The sequence below is a fragment of the Eubalaena glacialis genome, chromosome 4 (assembly GCF_028564815.1).
Source record: "Eubalaena glacialis isolate mEubGla1 chromosome 4, mEubGla1.1.hap2.+ XY, whole genome shotgun sequence".
Classification (NCBI taxonomy): Eukaryota; Metazoa; Chordata; class Mammalia; order Artiodactyla; family Balaenidae; genus Eubalaena; species Eubalaena glacialis.
The window spans coordinates 167539424-167558716 of NC_083719.1; the positions used below are offsets into that span (position 1 = coordinate 167539424).

At 40.2% G+C, this 19293-nt stretch overlaps 1 protein-coding gene across 2 annotated transcripts in view; it reads left to right on the top strand.

The window, feature by feature from the left end:
- Nucleotides 1-312: 312 nt before the first annotated feature.
- The window catches only part of RNF130 (ring finger protein 130), a 100007-nt gene continuing 81026 nt past the window's right edge, over nt 313-19293 (top strand). Inside the window, exon 1 of one of the 2 annotated variants that reach the window (XM_061188547.1) lies at nt 313-608. In XM_061188547.1, coding sequence (XP_061044530.1) covers nt 362-608 — 247 coding nt within the window. In that variant the 5' untranslated portion in view covers nt 313-361. The remainder of the gene's footprint in view (nt 609-19293) is intronic. The other variant, XM_061188546.1, reaches the window with a different exon arrangement.

Here is a 19293-nt window from a genome sequence, read left to right on the forward strand (position 1 = left end):
GGCGCATCTCCCACCCCTGTTGTGTCTTTGCGAGGCGCCCCCACTCGGCGGGACCGGCCCCGGGGAATGGAGAGGGCCCGCCCCCACGGCCTTGGAGGGACCCGGAGAAGACGACCGCGCGTGGTCTGACCCGTCGTCTTCGCCGAAGGGGCCCATGGGCGCGTCCCCGCGGGCGGGCCGCGGACGTGAGGGCGGTGAGCAGCAGGGCCGCGGCACCGAGGAAGGCCGTGCTCGTGCCCGGCCCTGCACCGGCCGCGCGCGTGCGCTCCCGCCGCCGCGCCGGCCGCGCCCGCACCGCCTCTCGGCGCCGGCCCGGGAGCCCGGTCCGAGAGCAGCGGCGGCGGCGGCGGCCGGAGGGACGATGAGCGGTGCGGCGCGGGCGGGCCCGGCCCGGCTCGCCGCGCTCGCGCTGCTGACCTGCAGCCTGTGGCCGGCGCGGGCAGACAACGCGAGCCAAGAGTACTACACGGCGCTCATCAACGTGACGGTGCAGGAGCCCGGCCGCGGCGCCCCACTCACATTCCGCATCGACCGCGGGCGCTACGGGCTCGACTCACCCAAGGCCGAGGTCCGCGGTCAGGTGCTGGCGCCGCTGCCCATCCACGGAGGTGAGTGCCTGGCAGCGGAGAGAGAAGCCGTGGCGAGGCGGCGGGCGATGGTCCCTGGTCCCTGGCCCCGCGGGAGCCGCCGCCTGGGCGCGGGGGCGGCGGGCGCGGCGCCCCCACCCCGGCCCGGATTGTCGCGCAGCTCGGCGGGCGGCCCCAGAGTCGAGGTTCCCGTCGTGTGCACCCCCGCCTGCTCACTGCTGGGATGAGGCTTCAGACGCGTTATTGGGTTCTTCTTTTGAGAAAGACTTAGAACGTTCCTTTTGGTTTAGTTAGCTTGTTTACAGGAAGGCATTGAACTGCGAGTTTGCAGGGACAGCTCAGACAAAGGAGGTTGTGGAAGAGCGCAAAACTAGTTCATGATGGATGAGGTCTTAACCTGTATTTCGGAATCCGCAGGTTCGTTCCCGAAATCACAGACTTAGCGCTGCATTGAATCTCGAAGGATGAGGCCCTTTTCTAACGTAGAAGCGTGCCGTTTTTCTTAAGTGGCAAGTGAAGGGAGGGTGGAGGAGAAAAATGGGCATCTTCCCTGTTGCTTTTGGCTGTTATTCTGCCCCACCAGCTTTACTGTAATTTGACGCCTGAAAATCACACGTTATGAAGAATCCAATACCAGTTGGAACCTGTAGCCAAGTCTTCAGGTCACGGGAGTCTACCAAAGGGAAAATAGGTAAAATTTTCGAGAGTTGTCTCTGAAGCGTTTGGCTTAACCTTCCTATAATCATAGGCTCTGTTTAATTATTTGGTATAAAGCGTATATTTGTATAAATTTCTGGTCATGTTTTAAAGGAAACTTTTCCCACACTGTGGAGTATGATTTTGTTTTTTGGCCCACAGCAAACTTTTTGGAAAAATGCCTACTATTCTTCTCAACCCCCACCCACTCTCACCCTGAGAATGCTGAGAGGGGACTTTTTTTTAAGCTGCTATTCATGTTAAGATGACCTAAACTAGGCAACCTAAATAAGGTAATGGTGTTTGTTTTTATACTCTAAAATATTAAAACATCATGCGCCTTCTGAGATCTGTATTTGAATGCTAACGTGCTAAGCTGTTTTCTTCTTTGAGGCAATCTAGCTGAGGAAGAAGAATCAGGTAAAGCTTTCACTGTAGCCTGTCCCCAGTTTACACCTGCCTTTTAAAAGTTCATTTTTACACCAATAATCAAGTGTTAGGGTACACTTCTCATCTCCACTTTGTTAAAAAAGGCAGTTAGGGTCCCACCTTGCCCACAGAAACAACTTTGGCCTTTGGTTCATTCAGTAAATATTTGCTTGCTTGTTCTGTGCCAGTCACTGTGGTTGGGACACATAATGTTGCCAAACTATGGCACTGACAATAGTAGTCTATTTTCTGGTGCTGAGATCTGTGAGGGTCACGTGGAAGGGGAGGAAGAGGAAGAGAGAGAGGCAAACTGTTCTAGAGCAAGAGCTGGCCCTGTGCAGTGTTTTGAAATCTGTGGTTTGCTTTGGGGCTTGATTCCCCCAGGCACCCCAAATCCATGATCCTCACTTTAGATACTTACCTCATAAGTGATCCATGTTCTGAAACTACTTGTTGCTTGCCTGTCACTCCAAACAAAAGCCCCATCTTTAAGAAAACTTGTTTTAGGTGTTTGTATAGAAAGGTATTAGGCACTGATGTGTGGGTAAAGGTTAGTCCTATTCCCCTGTCAACAAGGAGGTAGCATTAAAGGATTAAAGGTTCTGAGTCGTGCTGTACATAAACTGTGTGACACTGGGGAAGCACTTTGTGACTCTAAGAAAGTAATTCGGCCTTTTAGCCTCAGTTTCATCTGCAAAGTGGAATGGTGAAATATTTACACCATAAGATTATTGAGAAGTTTAAATGATTCCTGCATTCTTACAAGAGGAGATTTGTTAACCTAAATGAATCTCTAAATTGGTGGAATTTAAACATGGCATCAATGTGAATACATTGGAGCCGTGTGTGGAAACTGAGTCTGCAGTCAGTTCCCCTGAGTGTCTGTCTTCTCTTCCTGTTCTCTGTTCTCTAGAGGCTCAATTTGTATCTGCACAGCATGAGATTGCTCCATGTTTTCTCATGGTGTTGGTGGGATCCTGCAGGTTTGGGTCTGGCTTTGTACTAAGGGGTCTGCACACATAGCTTCTTTCAATCCAGCAAATACTAATTGAAAACCTACTGGTACCAGCCACCATCCAAGGCACTGGGGCAGAGGGAGGGGCCACAGCAGTGAACAAAACAAATCTCTCTCTTCCTGAAGCTCACAGTCTAGTGGCGGTTTTTATGTCAGTTTACCTGTAAATTGTTTCTAAACCGATGATGGATTAACATGAAATCTAAGACATTTTTGTGCTTTTGCAGCAGGAATTTAGGAATGTATTTTATTTTTGTTTTTTTTTTTTGTTTCTTGGTTTTTTTGGCTGCGCCATGCGCTTGCAGGATCTTTAGTTCCCCGACCAGGGATTGAACCCTTGCCCCCCACAGTGGAAATGCAGAGTCCCAACCACTGGACTGCCAGGGAAGTCCCAGGAATGTATTTTAAAAACAAGAATGGTGGTAGAAATCTGTTAAAATTTTTCCTGTTTAAGAAAATGGCTTATGTCAATTATACCTCAAATAAAAAAAGAAAGAAAACAGTTTAAAATTTGAGTAATATTTGGGTATTTCACATTATGATATTCTTGATTTAGTGAGTCTCAAATTTTTGTATTTTTAGAAAAAATTACGCATTCCTTCTGACTCTTATGCTCTTATAATTTGATTCTTAACATGTTTATTGAAGATTTACTGTGTGTTGACACTGAACAAAGTGATGTTCAAATTACAAAAAACAGTTATGAGACAGAATTCCTGGCCAAAAAAACAGCTGTGGTCAATAGATGGGAAATTAATGAAAATTCATTTTGAGGACATATGTTTGGTAGAAATGAACATAAAGACAAAATAACTTTACAGTTTTCCTAGAGCTTAACATGATGACTCATTTTAAATCTATGACTTGGTTTGTGAAAGTAAAAACCTTTCTTGTTATTTTGCATTTTTTCTATTGATTAGGCATGTATGAATTACTGAGGAAGACTTATTTGTCTTATATCTTTAAAGGGCAAATTGGCCATTTTTTCCTTAGATGCTTTAGTATTTTAAAAGTACATTTTGGAAAGTGTTAAACTTTATAAAATATTTCATAAACAAGTGTTGTACTTTGAAACTATATTCTTTATCATTAAATAGATGTAAATGGAGATTCATTTGTTTGGTGATAAATTTCATATTTTAACTGATAAAGAATTCATTTTTAGAAATGGACTTTTGAAAGAACACACCTTATATTTATGCACAGATCGTGGTTGTTCATGGTTGTTTTCTTACTACTTACTCAAAGGGTGAGCTTAGATCTAGAAACAAATGTAAACTAGCTAGCATTTACTGTGCGTGGACATTGTAAATGTGCTTTATGTGTGTGCACACTAACTTTTTGTTTGACCCTAGCGTGGGGGTTGGGAGAGGAGAAGGCCCTGTTGTTGATGATGTCATTTTGTATGCAGATGTGCTGGTGGGAAGAATTTGGTAATGGCCACTTAGCCTAGAAATTTTCAGGATTGGATGTTACAGCCTTGGAGAACAATTTTACCAAATAATAAACTTTTTTTGGCCATCCTGCTGACTGTAGGGATACAATAACATTTAAAAAAAAATCTTAGATTCTTTTGTTTTATGTGATTCTGTTGGATGAATCCATTAAGCCTGAACTTGGTTTTTAAAATTCTGAGAGTAAAGGCGATTGATGTGGAAACAAGATCTTGGATGAAAAGGGCCATGTGATGTTCAATTTCATAATGGCAAAGGCAGGGGCTACTGGATATAGTTAGAGATTTCAAAATATTTAGAGAAAAAGTAAGTGTGATCCTAGAAGCAGAGACCCTGACAGGAAAGAGAATTCAGGAGCTGGAGGCTCTAAAAACCAAATTTTGATATAAATTAGATGACCAAGCAATATATGATAAATTATATTTGTATTGAATTTTAATAATTTAGAATTTAACAATTTAGAAAATGTTTTTACATACTGTATTTTTCCTTTGCTTTTGGATGATTCATTAGCATATAAATATTTGAATATATATATTTAAACATTTGACCTCCCCACCAAGTATCCATCCTGCTGCCATCCCATTTCTCTGTTTCTCTTTATGGCAAAGTGTTGTCTATACTTGTTGCCTTCAATTTTTCCTCCTGTTATTCTTCACATTGTGAAGTTCTTTGATTGTTGTGCCAGTGATTTTGATAAAGACATGACATAGTTAACTGAAATATTGGACTACAGGATCCTCAGGATCTCAGTGTATGGAATGGTGGGCTGAAACTAAGAAAAAAGTTAGTAGGAATGAATATGTAGCTTTGATTTGGGTAAAAAAAAAATTAGCTGCAGGGAAGGGAGTGGAGGGGAGATAAGGCTTAGAGCTGCATGTCACAGGACAAAGCCTGTGAGTGCTCACTGACGAGCTCATTCTACTCTTGCATGCATTTGAGCATCTGGATCCTGGGTAGCACTGGTCGCACCTCGTTGTAGGCCAAGGACACCTTTAGTTCATGTTCAATTCTGACTATGAGTTTTAAGAGATGAACAAACTACAGAGCATTGTTTTGAATATTACAAAAGGGAAATCCTTCATTTGAAGGAACGTTCGATTAGATGGCTTCTAAGATTCCCTCCATCTTGAACAAAGTGTGACTGTAAAGTAATAAAACAAATCTTGTTAACCAAACCTGCCGGAATAAACCCATTAAGGATACTGTTCTTTTCACACCAGTCACATGGGTGTGTATGTGTGCATATATATACATACATACTGTGCAACAATGAAAACAAATTTAAACATTTAGAATTTGTTTTGTGAGATTATCTTTTTGATTGAACAATTTGAAAAATACATGCAATATACCAAATCTTTGTCTTTTCTGGATAGATTTTAATTTTGACAATTGAAAATTATTTTTGATGCAGTTTTTTAATGTGCTTGTGAACTCTTTCTTTAGATAATTCTCAAAGAAGTCTGGTAGTGTTTTGGACCATGTCCACATCACTGGGATGCATGGATAGTCCTCAGAGCTGGTTCTTTTAAGTATAGGAACCTTGACTTACAAAATGAAATTAAGTTGTCAGGATCATCAACATTTGTTTGTTTTATCATCTTAGAGTATTTTATGCACTAGGCATTCATTTTTTTCCATAAATCATAGTACGTGTAGATTTCTTTACTGTTGGAAGCAATTTTGAGTGAAATAAAGGGAACCCTTCAAATGTCAAATGAAGTAAATTAAAAAGTCCTTGATAAGCACCTACTCTGTGCTTGTGTTATACAGGTTCTGTGTTTGTGCAAAAGACATGGTATGTAATTCTGCCTGAGAGAACTTGGTTTTCTTATTGAGATCAGTCTTGTCTGGATAGCACAAACAGGACATGCCATTGTAGAAGGTGGTGCAAGCTGTCTGCAAACTCCAGCCAGGGGGCCAGCCACCTGTTATTGTAAACAGAGCTTATTGGAACACAGCCATGCCCATTCTCTCACATGTCTGTGGTTACTTTCAATGTACACCAGCAGAGTTGAGCAGTTATTACAGGAGCCTGTATGGCTTCCAAGCCTAAACTGCTTATTCTCTGGCCCTTTAAGAAAACTTTTGACAACCCACAATCCCTGTTCTAAAGGTTCATTTATACCTTAGTTTTTCCCATTAAAACTATGTTATGGATTTATGGGTGAGAATTTGATTCCTCAGTTGTCCCAAACTGTGAGCTCTTGGAAATTAGGGACAGTGTCTTCTTTGTTTCAGCCAAACACCTAGGACTGTGCCTGGCACTAGCAAGCCACTGTAATATGTGATTGCATTTAATCCTGTGGTGCTTGGTCTGGTAGTGAAACTGATAGCAGGCATTGCTGGAAGCTGTATGGTGGGATGGGGGATGGTGGGGTGTTGATGGACAGAATATACTGTAGGGCCTCTGTTATTATGCTAGATCATAAATGGTACAAAGACCAGAGAAATGAAAAATTATTTGGACTTGTAGTCTAGAGAAGTTTCATTGAAAATGTGGAAGTTGAAGTTAAACTTGATTAGTTCTGCTTCCAGCCATAATGGAGTAACAGACACCAGGTTTATCTTGCCACCTCAAGTGACTGGAAAACCTGACAAAGTTGTGAAACAGCAGTTTTAGAAATAGGTCAAAAAACAGCACAAGATAGTGATCCCTGAGAGAAAGGAAATAAACAACAGAGCTCTGTGACCGCCTCAGTTTACCTCCTGGAGAGTTTCTAAGCTGCAGCACAGGGAGGGGGGACCCACAAAGAACCTGGTGGTCTCCCCGAGTTGATGAGACAGAGTTCAGAGCTCAAGGAGGCAAAGGCAGCTTGAATGTGTGAGGAGGTCAAGTATAGGAGAGGAGGGAGCTGCACAGAGAGCAAGCTCTGGAAAGCTGCAAGGGGTCCCCTCAAGCCTTTGGTTGAGTACTGATCTGCACGTTTTATGCAGAACTGTTAGAACTTAGCAGGTGGAAGAATTGTTGGAGTTCGCACAAGGCTGGGAATAGTTCATATTCTCACTAATCAGAGTAGAAAGACCTGATGCACAAGGCATGGAGTGAGGCCAGATTAGCCCTGGAGAAAAGCCTGTTCTGGACCCACCTACCAAAACTTAGAAGCAAACCTTAAAAGGATCAAATTTATTCGAAGTAACTAATCCTGAACAAACCCCAATAATATTTAAAGGAATACAACAAAATCCAGCTCCCAAAAACATGAAATCCAAGACTAGCATCCAATCAAAAATTAGCAGACAAGCTAAGAAATAGAAAAACATGACCCATAACCAGGCAGGAAACAGGCAGTAGAAACAGTCCCAGAAATGGGGCAAATGATGGAATTGCAGATAAGGATGTTAAAACAACTATTACAAATATACTCAGTTTGTCAGGGAGGTAAAAGAAAACTTGAACATGATAAGGAGAGAAATGGATCTAAAAAAGACCCACATCAAACTTCTAGCAGTAGACTCAAACCTGAAAAAGTGTAGGATTTATATTGACAGAGAAAAGAAGAGGAAAGAGTATATTGAGAGGATGGTATTTCCTGCTTTGGTGTTCTCTCTTTATCCCAGGCAGTGATATAGTTAATATATATTGGGTACCTACTGTGTACCAAGAATGGTGCCAAATACTGTACGTGGATTATCATTTAATCCTTGTAACAGCTCTCGGTGGTACTATATCCTCATTCTGTGGATGGGAATTCAAGGCACTCCAGTCTCGCACTTAGTGTTTTTTTTTTTCTTTATAGCACTTAACATGGTTGGAAATTATATATCTATCTTGTTTGTTTCTGAAGGCAGAGATCCTGTCTCAGTGTCCACTCTTGCATACTCAGTGCTTAGTGTTGAGCCTGGAACATAAGAGGGTGGCACTGGTAATTAGTGTTGGACGAATTAAAGCGAGTGAGGTAATCCACCAGCTGAATCCTGTGGTGATTCAGTAGAGTTTGGACTTGATGTAGGTCTATCTGACTGCAGAGCTTATACTTTAACCACATCTTGTATCACTTCCCAAGTGGGTTTAATAAATTATGATATATCTATTTAGTGGAATGTTACACAGCCATTAAAGGGGATCATTGTGAAAGCTGGCTATATCCTACAAAAGTAAATACATAATGATTGAACTGTGACTGTGTTAAATATGCTTACAGTAGACAGGGACTCAAAGTAATATGCAAAAATAAAAATGGTTGTGTTATGTTGATTGGATTGTGGGTGACATTTCTCATTTTCTTTTCTCTCTCATTTTTTTGAAATTATTTTTAATATAAAACCTTCTCCATAGGGGGAAAGTCATACTCTCTGACTAGAAACTAGAAAGGGAACAAGTAAGTGTCTACGGTTGGTATTTTTTTTAAGCTTATTCCCTAGCTTCAAGAAGAATTGAATGAATTCCAAGCAGTGGTTAGAATGAGTAGAAAACTGGAAGATACTAGAAATAACTGAAGAGGGCATGTTTTTCACCATTAAGAAAAGAGGAACTCTAAGACCAAGTATTCTTGTCTTAACAGGAATCAAGCTAAAATGTGTCATCGTTTTGAGCAGTTAGTGAATCCTAGAAAGGGACAGGACTTGGCTTTTGTATAATATTTTTATCATGATGATATTAATGCTTTTATTGGTTTTGTTGGCTTTCACTGTTTAAGATCAATCTGTAGTTAAAGCATGAAGACTTAACTATGGGTAATCTCCACTTTTTGAAAGTTCGCTTTACACTTTGCTTTTACGAAACACCTACATTAGTACCTATTTTTGATTTCCTCTTCAGAAATCTGAAGAGGATTTTCGCTTTTAATGGAAAAAAGGCAAGAAGCGAAAATAGCATTCAACGTTTGTTTTGTAGCGAGACGAGCCAGTGTAGAGGCAGCCGCACCCAGAGCAGTGAGAGCGGCCCCGCCAAGCTCCTGCCCCGGAACGACACTCAGCATCTTAATATTGAGCTGCTGTAGCTGTGAACCGTGTCTGTGAGCATCTGTGCTCTATCTTGATTTATTTTGTGGGTCCATTAGCAAGATGTGTCCCGCGGTAATTGCTTCTTCCCTTTTTGCCATTTTGGCTTACAAAAGGTTTTACAGGAACGCTCGACTTTTGTATAGCAGAGAAACCTGTATAATTGCAGACCAGAAAGGAAATGTTATCAACCTTAAAAGTATACAATTATAAATAGATGACAAAGCTGGAGAAATAGAAGAGAGAAAGGAGATATTAGGGACAGGTGAGGGCCAGTATCTTCATCTCATCTCACAGGTGAGGATTCAAGAGATAGTCTAATTGCAGAAACTAGAAAGGTTTAACTGCAGTGGAAAATAATGAAATAATAAAATCAGAAGAGAGGGAAGATGGAGAAGTGTTAAGTGAGCAGAATCCTAATTTGTGACATCGTAAATCCACAGACAGTGTCTAAAGTTGAAAAACCAGGAAATAATGGCTGTAAGCCTTTTTAGAACTAGTGGAAGGTGACCACCGGAAGAACTAAAAAAGAGCTAGTTAAAAGTGGTTGCCTCTGGTGACTGGGGGTGATGGGGTGAATGGGGCTGGTGCACTTTGCTGTATGCCATTGGGTGAATTTGTCTTTTCTTAATCCGTGTATACAGTATGATTCCCACTCTTTCCCCTGTGTGCACTGCAAATGAATTCTGCCCCCTATTTTTTTTTTTCTTTGAAGAAGCTCCCTGTTTTCCCAACATCTGAGCTCTTCTCCATTCATCTTCTCCATGCTTTCTGTCGCCCAAGCAGCTGAATGTTGCTGGAGAAAAATCTTAGAACCCAACTGACTGAGGTTTGAGATCATAAAACTTAAGCAAAAATAAATGGGCACTTAACAATATCCAGTAATCCAAAAATATTTTCTTGTAAAGAAATAAGAGAACTCTTTGTGACAACAATTTTTCCCTCTCTCCACATGCCTCCTGCGACAGCTTCCTATATCTTTACTTTTAGCCTAGTCTTCTCCTTTGAGCTCTGGAGTCATATATTCAACTGCCTACTTGGTATCTTTAACTTAGATTTCTCAGAGACATCTCCAGATGGATAAGCTTCAAATGGAGCTTTTGATATATATCTATTTTTTGCCTTCCAGTCTGCTACCACTGTTCCCCAGTCTTCTCCATCTCAGTAAATGACATCGCTGTCCACTCTTGTTATTTAAACAAATTTCATCCTGGCTTCTTTTCCTCACATTCCACATCTGATCTATCCTCCACAGTTTACCTTCAGGGTGTATCATATCTACCTGTTACTTGCCATTTTCACTCCTGCCATCTTAGTACAGGCAGCTACCATCTCTTACCCTTTTTTGGTCTTTCTGCTTTTTCTCTTAACTTCCATCAGTCTTTTCTCCCAGGTAGCCACAGTGATCTTGAAGCTTCACCCAGTCATGTCACTCCTTGCTTAAACTACTCTTCAGTGGCTTCTTATTGTCCTTAGAATGGAAATCTGAACTCCTTACTGTGGTATACAAGGCACTTGCTGCTTGGTCTGCCTCCAGCCTTTCCTTCCCTCAGGCCATTCATCTCACCCTTGCTCACCATGCTGAAGCTACCTGTATTCTGATATTCTTTCGTTCCTAGGGCTTCTAAGTTTTCTTTACAATGTGTACCTTCTTGCTGGCATCCCACTCACCTCTACCTCTTACTCTCCCACACAGTGTTTGCTGTATTAGTAGAGCTTTATGGTTCTTTGATACTGTATAATGGCCAGTTAAAAGGGCCATGGAGATGGAGACATGGGAAAGGAATTGTAGAATCTAAGAACTTAACAGTCATCAGTGATCATCAAGTCTAACCACCCATCTGAGGCCTCAGCATTACTATCCAATGGTTTTACAGCTCAAGCTTGAAAAAATGAGTGACCAAAATCTACCACATTCATCTCTGGAAAACAGAATGTTAGAAAGTCTTTTTTCATTTGGAGGAAAAAAAAGTCAGTTCAAAAATTTGTAGACAGTAGTTAATTTCCTTGTCTGACTCAAGTCCTCTAACCCTTAGACTTCATATTCCTATTTCTATTGACCATTCTTAAGAATATGGTATTGTAAACCATAGAATGCAATATTCCACTTAAAGGATGCAGTGAGTTGAATAGTGTCCTACAAAACTTCATGTCCACCTGGAACCTCAGAATGTGATCTTATTTGGTAATAGGATCTTTGCAGATGTAAGTAGTTAAGGATCAAGATAAGATCATACTAGTTTAGGGTGGACCCTAAATCCAGTGACTGGTGTACTTATAAGGAGAAGAGAGGATACAGAGAGACAATGGGAAGATAGAAGTAGACAGAGATAGGAGGTACGCTGCCAACGCCAGGGAGTGCCAAGGATTGCTGGCAACCACCAGAGGCTTAGGAGAGAGTCATGGGACTATTTCTCCCTTGGAGCCTCCAGAAGGAGCCAGCCCTGCCAGCACCTTCATTTCGACTTCTGGCCTGAACTGTGAGACAATACATTTATGTTGTTTTAAGCCACCAGGTTTGTAGTCATTTGTTATGGCGGCCCAAAGAGAAAAGCAAAATTGAACAGTGTTGCAATTTGGTTTCACCAATGCAGAGAAGAGTAGAATGCTTTTTTTCCATCATTCTGAACACCTGCCTAGAGTCATATAGGTTATTTTGGTAGCCCTGATCACTGACTCATACTGAGATTACTGCTGATTAGACCTTCTAGGTCTTTTTCATAGAGGCTGCCCTAAGCCAATCTCATACTGAGATTACTGCTGATTAGACCTTCTAGGTCTTTTTCATAGAGGCTGCCCTAAGCCAAGTGATTTTACCTTTACGGGGTTCAGCCTGTTCATTCAGCCTTTCAGGATACTTTTTGAATCCTGATTTTTCATCCAGTCTTTACTCTTTCTAGCAGCTTTGTGTCACCCGTGAAGGTGATGAGCATACTTTCTGTATCTTCATGTAGGTCAGTGGTTCTTAACCTTCTGGGATTATGGATTCCTATTAAGACTTTAATGAAAGCTGTGGACCTTTCTGATGAAAAATACTTATTTGTGTATATATACACAAAGTTTTCAATAAGGTTTAAGAGGTTCAGATGCCTCTTGAGGCCTCAAGTGGTCCACGGACCCAAAGTTAAGAACCCTGCTCTAAGTTATTGATAAAAGTATCAAAGAGTGTGAATGAACAGACCCTTGTAGTGTGTTTCTAAAAACCTTCTAAGATGGTTGACATTATTCCACTAATCAGCACTTCTGGGGGAGTGGGGAGGGCATTTAACCATTTTCTAATTTACTTTATTGACTTTGCATTACATATTTCTTTGTCTTATGATATCATAAAAGACATAATCAAGTTCTTTGATGGAAAAAAACAAATATATTGTATTTACTTTGTTTCTGATTTGCTAGGAAGGAGAAGAAGTGAGTTTTTATGGCTTAACCATAGTATGTTATTTTCCTATTGCCACTGTAATCAATTACCTCAAACCAGGTGGCTTAAAAGAACAAAAATTTATTATCCTACAGTTCTGGAAGTGAGAAGTCCTAAATGGGTTTCACTGGGCTAAAATCAAGGTGTTGGGCAAGACTGCATTCCTTCTGGATGGTCTGAGGGAGAATCCATTTCCTTGTTTTTTCCAGCTTCTAGAGATTGCCTGCATTCATTGGCTTGTGGCCCCTTCCTCTATCTTCAAAATCAGCAGTGAGGCATCTTCAGAGCTTTCTGTGACTCTGATCTCCTACCTCTCTTCCACATTTAAGACCCCTGTGATTACATTGGGCCCACCCACATAGTCCAAGGTAATCTCTTTATTTTAAAGTCAACTGATTACCAACCTTAATTCCCTCTTGTCATGTTACCTAACATATTCACAGGTCCCAGGGATTAGGATGGAGACATTGGGAGGATTGGGAGGAGGGCATTATTCTGTCTCCCACACATAGTGAACCTGTGCAAGCACCCCATGATTATAGCTTTCTCTTCTAAGTGTCTACAAATTATTCCTTGAATAATTATTTCTGAAATTTTGCTAATGATTAATAGTACCCTAACTAGCCCATAATCTACACAGTCCGTCTTTATCAGTTTATAAATATTGGAGTGCTATTTACACAGGTTAGTTTTCTAATATCTCTCTTCTATGATTCCTCAAAGATCATTGTCAGTGATGCAGTTTCTCATTTGCATGTTGTCACCAGACTATAATTCATCTGGATCAGAAATCCTAAACTCATGTGGGACAGCTCTTCAAATACTCATTCAGCAAATAATTATTAAACACGTGTACGGCAGGCAGGACAAGAAGTTCCTTCATGCTGTCTGGTGGCTGTCTAGTGGAAGAAGCAAGGTGAGTCAGCCCCCGTGTATTGTCTAGTGGTGAAAACAGACATTAAACAGATAATAACACAAGTAATTATTTAATAATAATTCTTGGGGAAAGTATCAGGATGCTGAGAGAGCATAAATGAGAGAACTAACCCAGTCTAGGATGCTCAGGGCAGGCTTCTCTGAAGAAATGATGTTTAAGCTGAGGCTAAAGCGGGAGCAGATATTAAACCAAGAGGGGCACAGAAAGGAAGACCATTTCAGGCCAGGAACATATATGAAGACCAAAAGGTACAGAGAAACCCTTGGTGTGCTTGAGGAACTGAAAGGAGTTAAGAGAGTAAGGGGGAGAGTGGTATACAGCAGAGGTGAAAAGGTGGGTCAGTACTTTCTAGGCTGTGTTAGGATTTTGGACTTTATCCCAAGAGGAATAGAAAATTATTGAAGGGTTGGTTGGTTGGTTTGTTCGTTTAATTTTTAATTATGGTAAAATACATGTAACATGAAGTTTACCATCTTAACCATTTTAGGTGTACAGTTCAGTAGTGTTGACTAGATTCACGTTGTTGTTGAACCAATCTCCAGAAGTCTTTTCATCTTGCAAAACTGAAACCCTATACCCATTAAACTATGCCTTTCCGAGAGGTCTGGGCAAGATGGCGGAAGAGTAAGACGCGGAGATCACCTTCCTTCCCACAGATACAGTAGAAATACATCTACACGTGGAACTGCTCCTACAGAACACCCACTGAACGCTGGCAGAAGACGTCAGACCTCCCAAAAGATTCCACGTATAAGACAACAATTAAAAAAACAAACAAACAAACAAAAAAAACTATGCCTTTCCTTCTCCCCCCAGCCCCTGGCAGCCACCCTTCTACTTTCTGTCTCTATGAATTTGACTACTCTAGAAACCTCATATAAATGGAGTCATACAGTATTTGTCTGCTATAACATACACAGAAAAATACACCATCATAAGTCCACAGCTTGATGAATTACTACAGCGACCACATTGACGTCACTCTGAACCTTTTCAAGAAATAGAGCATTATGAGCTCCACAGAGCTCCCTGGGAGTCCCCTTTCAATCACTACTTCTCCCTTGCTCCCTCCCCAAAAGTAAATACTGTCCTGACTTTGAACACTAGAGATTATGCCTGCTTGTTAACTTATATACATAGAATCATGGTATGTATTCTTTTTCATCTTGTGATTAGTTTCTTTTGCTCACATCATACTGGTGAAATAAATTCATGTCATTGCATATAGCAGTAGTTTTGTCAGTGATCCAGTGCATGAATATATCACATTTTACCTATTCTGCTGTTGAAGGACATGTGGGTTGCCTGTTTTTTGACTGTTACAAGTAATGCTGTCATAAACATTGTGTACATGTCTTTTGTTACATAAAATATATAACATTTTATTGGAGGTACGCTTTGGGAGTGGAATTATTCTCTCCCTCTCAATTTTCTTTCAAGCCCAGTATGTCCACAACAGTTCATCATCTTTCCTCCAAAAATCTGTTTCTCCTCCAATGTTTGCTGTTTCAGTCGACACCACCTTCTACCCAGTGTGTTATGCCAGAAACTAGGACGTCATCTTTAGACCCCCACCCCCCCATATCTAATTAATTGCCAAGTCCTGTTGATCCAAATTCCTGAATATCTCTAAAATGTATCCATTTCTCTCCACATCCACTGCAGCCTTCTCTAATCTCTTACCTGGACTGTGGCCTCCTAACTGGCTTCCCTGTGTCTACTGGTGCCCTCTCTAACCCATTCCCTGTAGTACTGGGGCACAAACTTTTTTGGTTGTGCGTGTACATTTATCCCCAATATATGTATTATACTTACAAATGTTAAACCAAACTATTGGTTTTCTTTGACATAGTACCTTAAAGCCTAACACTTAGGTTAATAGCTAATAACAGCTGTAATAAGTGTATTTCTAATAGTCTTTCATGATCATTTCTAATTTGGGGGCTTTCTTTTACAAATCTGATTAGTTGGGTTTTTTAAAACCTTTTATGGTAACTAAAAAGAGGTTGTACAGGAGTAGAAATGTCAGCTCTGCCAATTTATTTTTGCTTTATTTTGTAGGGATGTTTTTAAGGCATTGTCCATTTAGTGAGGGACATTTAGTTAAAAGTAGATGGTATCATGTATAAATCCATGTAACTGAGTATATATGCTATTTTGCAATAAACTGAAAAAACACATGTGTGAGGGAGTCACTGACATCCACTTTACATTTGTGGGATCACTCTTCATTCAGGATACCTCAGATACCATATGAGATACACAACCATCTGACATGGATTGAGAAAGGCAGCCAGTGTTAATCCATAATTAAATGTCATTAAACCTTTGTTTCTCATTTATTATTACAGAGTGATTTTTTTAAAGTTGAGTAAATTTAGAAAGGTCACTAGATACAAGATCAATACAAACACACAGTCAATTGTACTTCTGTATGCCAGAACAAACAATTAGAAAATATATTTTTAATATCATTTAAAATGTCATTGGCCCTGAAAACTACAAAATACTGTCACAGGAAATTCCAGAAGACCTAAATAAATGGAAAGACATCCCATGTTCATGGATCTAAAGACTTAATATTGTTATAGTGACAGTACTCCCCCAAACTGACCTACAGATTCAATAAGCCTAAGAAAATACCAGCTGGCTTTTTGCAGAAATTGGCAAGCAAAATTTATGTGGACCTAGAATTGTCAAAACAATCTTGCAAAAGAAAAACAAAATTGGAGGGCTACATTTACTGATTTCAAAACTTACAAGTCACTGTGGACTGGCATAGACATATAGATCAATGGCATAGAACTGAGAACCAGAAATAAACCTTTAATTTATGATCAATTGATTTTTGACAAAGGTGCCAACACAATTGAGTGAGGAAAAGAACAGTCTTTTCAACAGAGGGTGCTAGGACAACTGGATAGCCAAGAAGACTGAGAAGGAGAGGGAAGAGACCAAAGAAATATATATTGTCTTAAAAGTTAAGTGGTTTGCTACCTCTGACACTGCTGAGGAGGATGGCATGCTGAGGACTGGGAAGTATTCTTTGCATTTGGTGATGTAAAGCAAAGTGACTAGAAATTTGGAGGAAAGCAACTATAACATTTTTAAGTTTGCAAACACCGGAGCAAAGAAAGCTGGGTAATTATAAATTATTTTAATGGGATGAGAGATTACTTGAAGAAACCAGCATGAATGCACAAGCTATGAACAGCAGTTTTACTGAGATGTACTGGGAGACCTATCCTAAGAATATATTTGCTTTCTTATGAACTCAACCCATTTCCAGGGTGCTTTAGCCTTGCTCTGGTCGTCTTAGTTCTCAGGTTGTTCTCCTTTACAGGGAAACAAAAGCAAAAAAGTTTTTGAGAAATGTTTTCATCCATTGTTTTGTTGGCCCTGAGCAGTGGACCTATTTCCTATTCTTCTTGCTCTGAAAAAACTGAAATCTTTTGGGAAGGGATTGAGAAAAGCCCCTTTGCTTGTTCCTGTCATTACTGGCAACTTTCAACTCTTTCTGAGCTTTTTAGTTTTGGGGAGAATTTTTATAAGTCTATATTGTCATCCTGCATTGGCCTTTACTTTGTACGAGTCTTCCTTAAAGTTGAATTTATTTTGTGCATTCTTGCTGGTTTCTTCATTTTCTTTCTCATCAAGATGATTTGTAATTACCCAGCTTTTTTGCCTTGGGTTTTGCATACTGTAAAATGATAGGTCGCTTTCTTCCAAGTAACTAGTCACCTCACAATCTGGGTATATGTTATGTTCTGGGTAGCATTTTCCTCTGGTTATACCTAGCAATTATCCTGTGGGAGACTAAATGAACAGTAAAGCAGATCAGGAACTTGTTAGACCTCCTGCTTTTAGCTAAATGAGATTTCTGCAGTTTTGTAGATGGCTGGAACCCCTATCAGTACTCTATCTTGTCGGCCAGTTTTGTGATCTGTAAAGAACCTTTGTATTTACTCCATTGGGCCAGTTGACCTTGGTATATTGCCCCCGTCAAAGTCTCATTTCTATCTCTCAGACGTGTTCTGAGTTGTTTTCACTGAAATTTTCTTGAAGGATGTACATTATCTTGATGTAAAATAACTGCTTTTCCTTTTTTCCTCCGAATAGTAGGTTCTTAGGTAAAGTATTCTTTTCTATTATTATCAGCCAATCTTGAGACCCACTTCAACAAATCTCATTGGTTATTTTGTATATTTAGGGTAAACTTTAAATATTTTTCTCATTACTTATATTTATTGGTTTACAAACATCTCAGATTATGAAAACTTTAAACTTCCTGTTCTCATTTGTTTTCTTACATGAATAGTCTCTCACCGTGTTATTTTTTTTCTAATTGTCCTCCATAGGGACTGATTTCATGATTTTTTTTTCATGTTCTCTTACCTCCTTCCTCAGCAGTTTCGCTTAAAGTCCTTCAGTCAGTGGTCAGTTAGCCTCTGGACAAATACTTATCCTGTTAGTGTGAGTGACAGTGTTCCTAGCCCATAATTTTTTTTTTTTTATGAGAATGAGTCATCTCTTTTAACTAACATCATTAATTCAAGGGATAACAGCAATATCACACACTTAGCTAGCACCTGTGAAATGTTAGGAATAGTGGGAAACTGTGTCAATAGAAATTTGCATGAAACAAGGACCCTTGTTTTTGTGTATGGTGTAAGATAGTGGTCCAGTTTCATTCTTTTGCATGCGGCTGTCCAGTTTTCCCATCACTGTTTATTGAAGAGACTGTCCTTTCTCTATTGCATATTCTTGGCTCCTTTGTAGTAAATTAATTGACCATATATGTGTGGGTTTGTTTCTGGAGACTATTCTGTTCCATTGATCTATGTGTCTGTTTTTATGCCAATATCATACTATTTTGATTACTATAGTCTTGTAATATAGTTTGAAATCTGGAAGCATGATGCCTCTAGCTTTGTTCTTCTTTCTCAAGATTGCTTTGGCTATTTGGGGTATTTTGTGCTTCCATACAAATTGTAGGATTGTTTATTCAGTTTCTGTGAAAAATGTCATTGGACTTTTCATAGGGATTACACTGAATCTGTAGATTGCTTTGGGTAGAATGGACATTTTAACAATATTAATTCTTCCAGTCTATGAGCACAGATTATTTTTCTATTTATTTGTGTCTTTTTCAGTTTCTTTTGTCAGTGTCTTATAGTTTTCATTGTATGGGTCTTTCACCTCCTTGGTTAAGTTTACTCCTAGGTATTTCATTCTTTTTAGATTTGATGTATTCATTTATCTGTTTATTTATTTATTGGCTGTGTTGGGTCTTCGTCGCTGCATGCGGGCTTTCTCTAGTTGCGGCAAGCGGGGGCTACTCTTCGTTGCAGTGCGAGGGCTTCTCATTGCCGTGGCTTCTCTTGTTGCAGAGCACAGGCTCTAGGCGCACAGGCTTCAGTAGTTGTGGCATGCGGGCTTCAGTAGTTGTGACTCGCAGGCTCTAGACACAGGCTCAGTAGTTGTGGTGCACGGGCTTAGTTACTCCGCAGCACGTGGGATCTTCCTGGATCAGGGCTCGAACCCATGTCCCCTGCATTGGCAGGTGGACTTTTAACCACTGCACCACCAGGGAAGACCCTATTTCATTCTTTTTGATGCGATTGTAAATGGGATTGTTTTCTTAATTTATCTTTCTGATAGTCTGTTATCAGTATATAGAAACACAGCTGATTTACATATATTGATCTTGCATCCTGCAACTTTATGGAATTTGTTTCTTAGTTCTAACAGTGTTTTGGTGGAGTCTTTGGAGTTTTCTATATACAATATCATGTCATCTACAAATA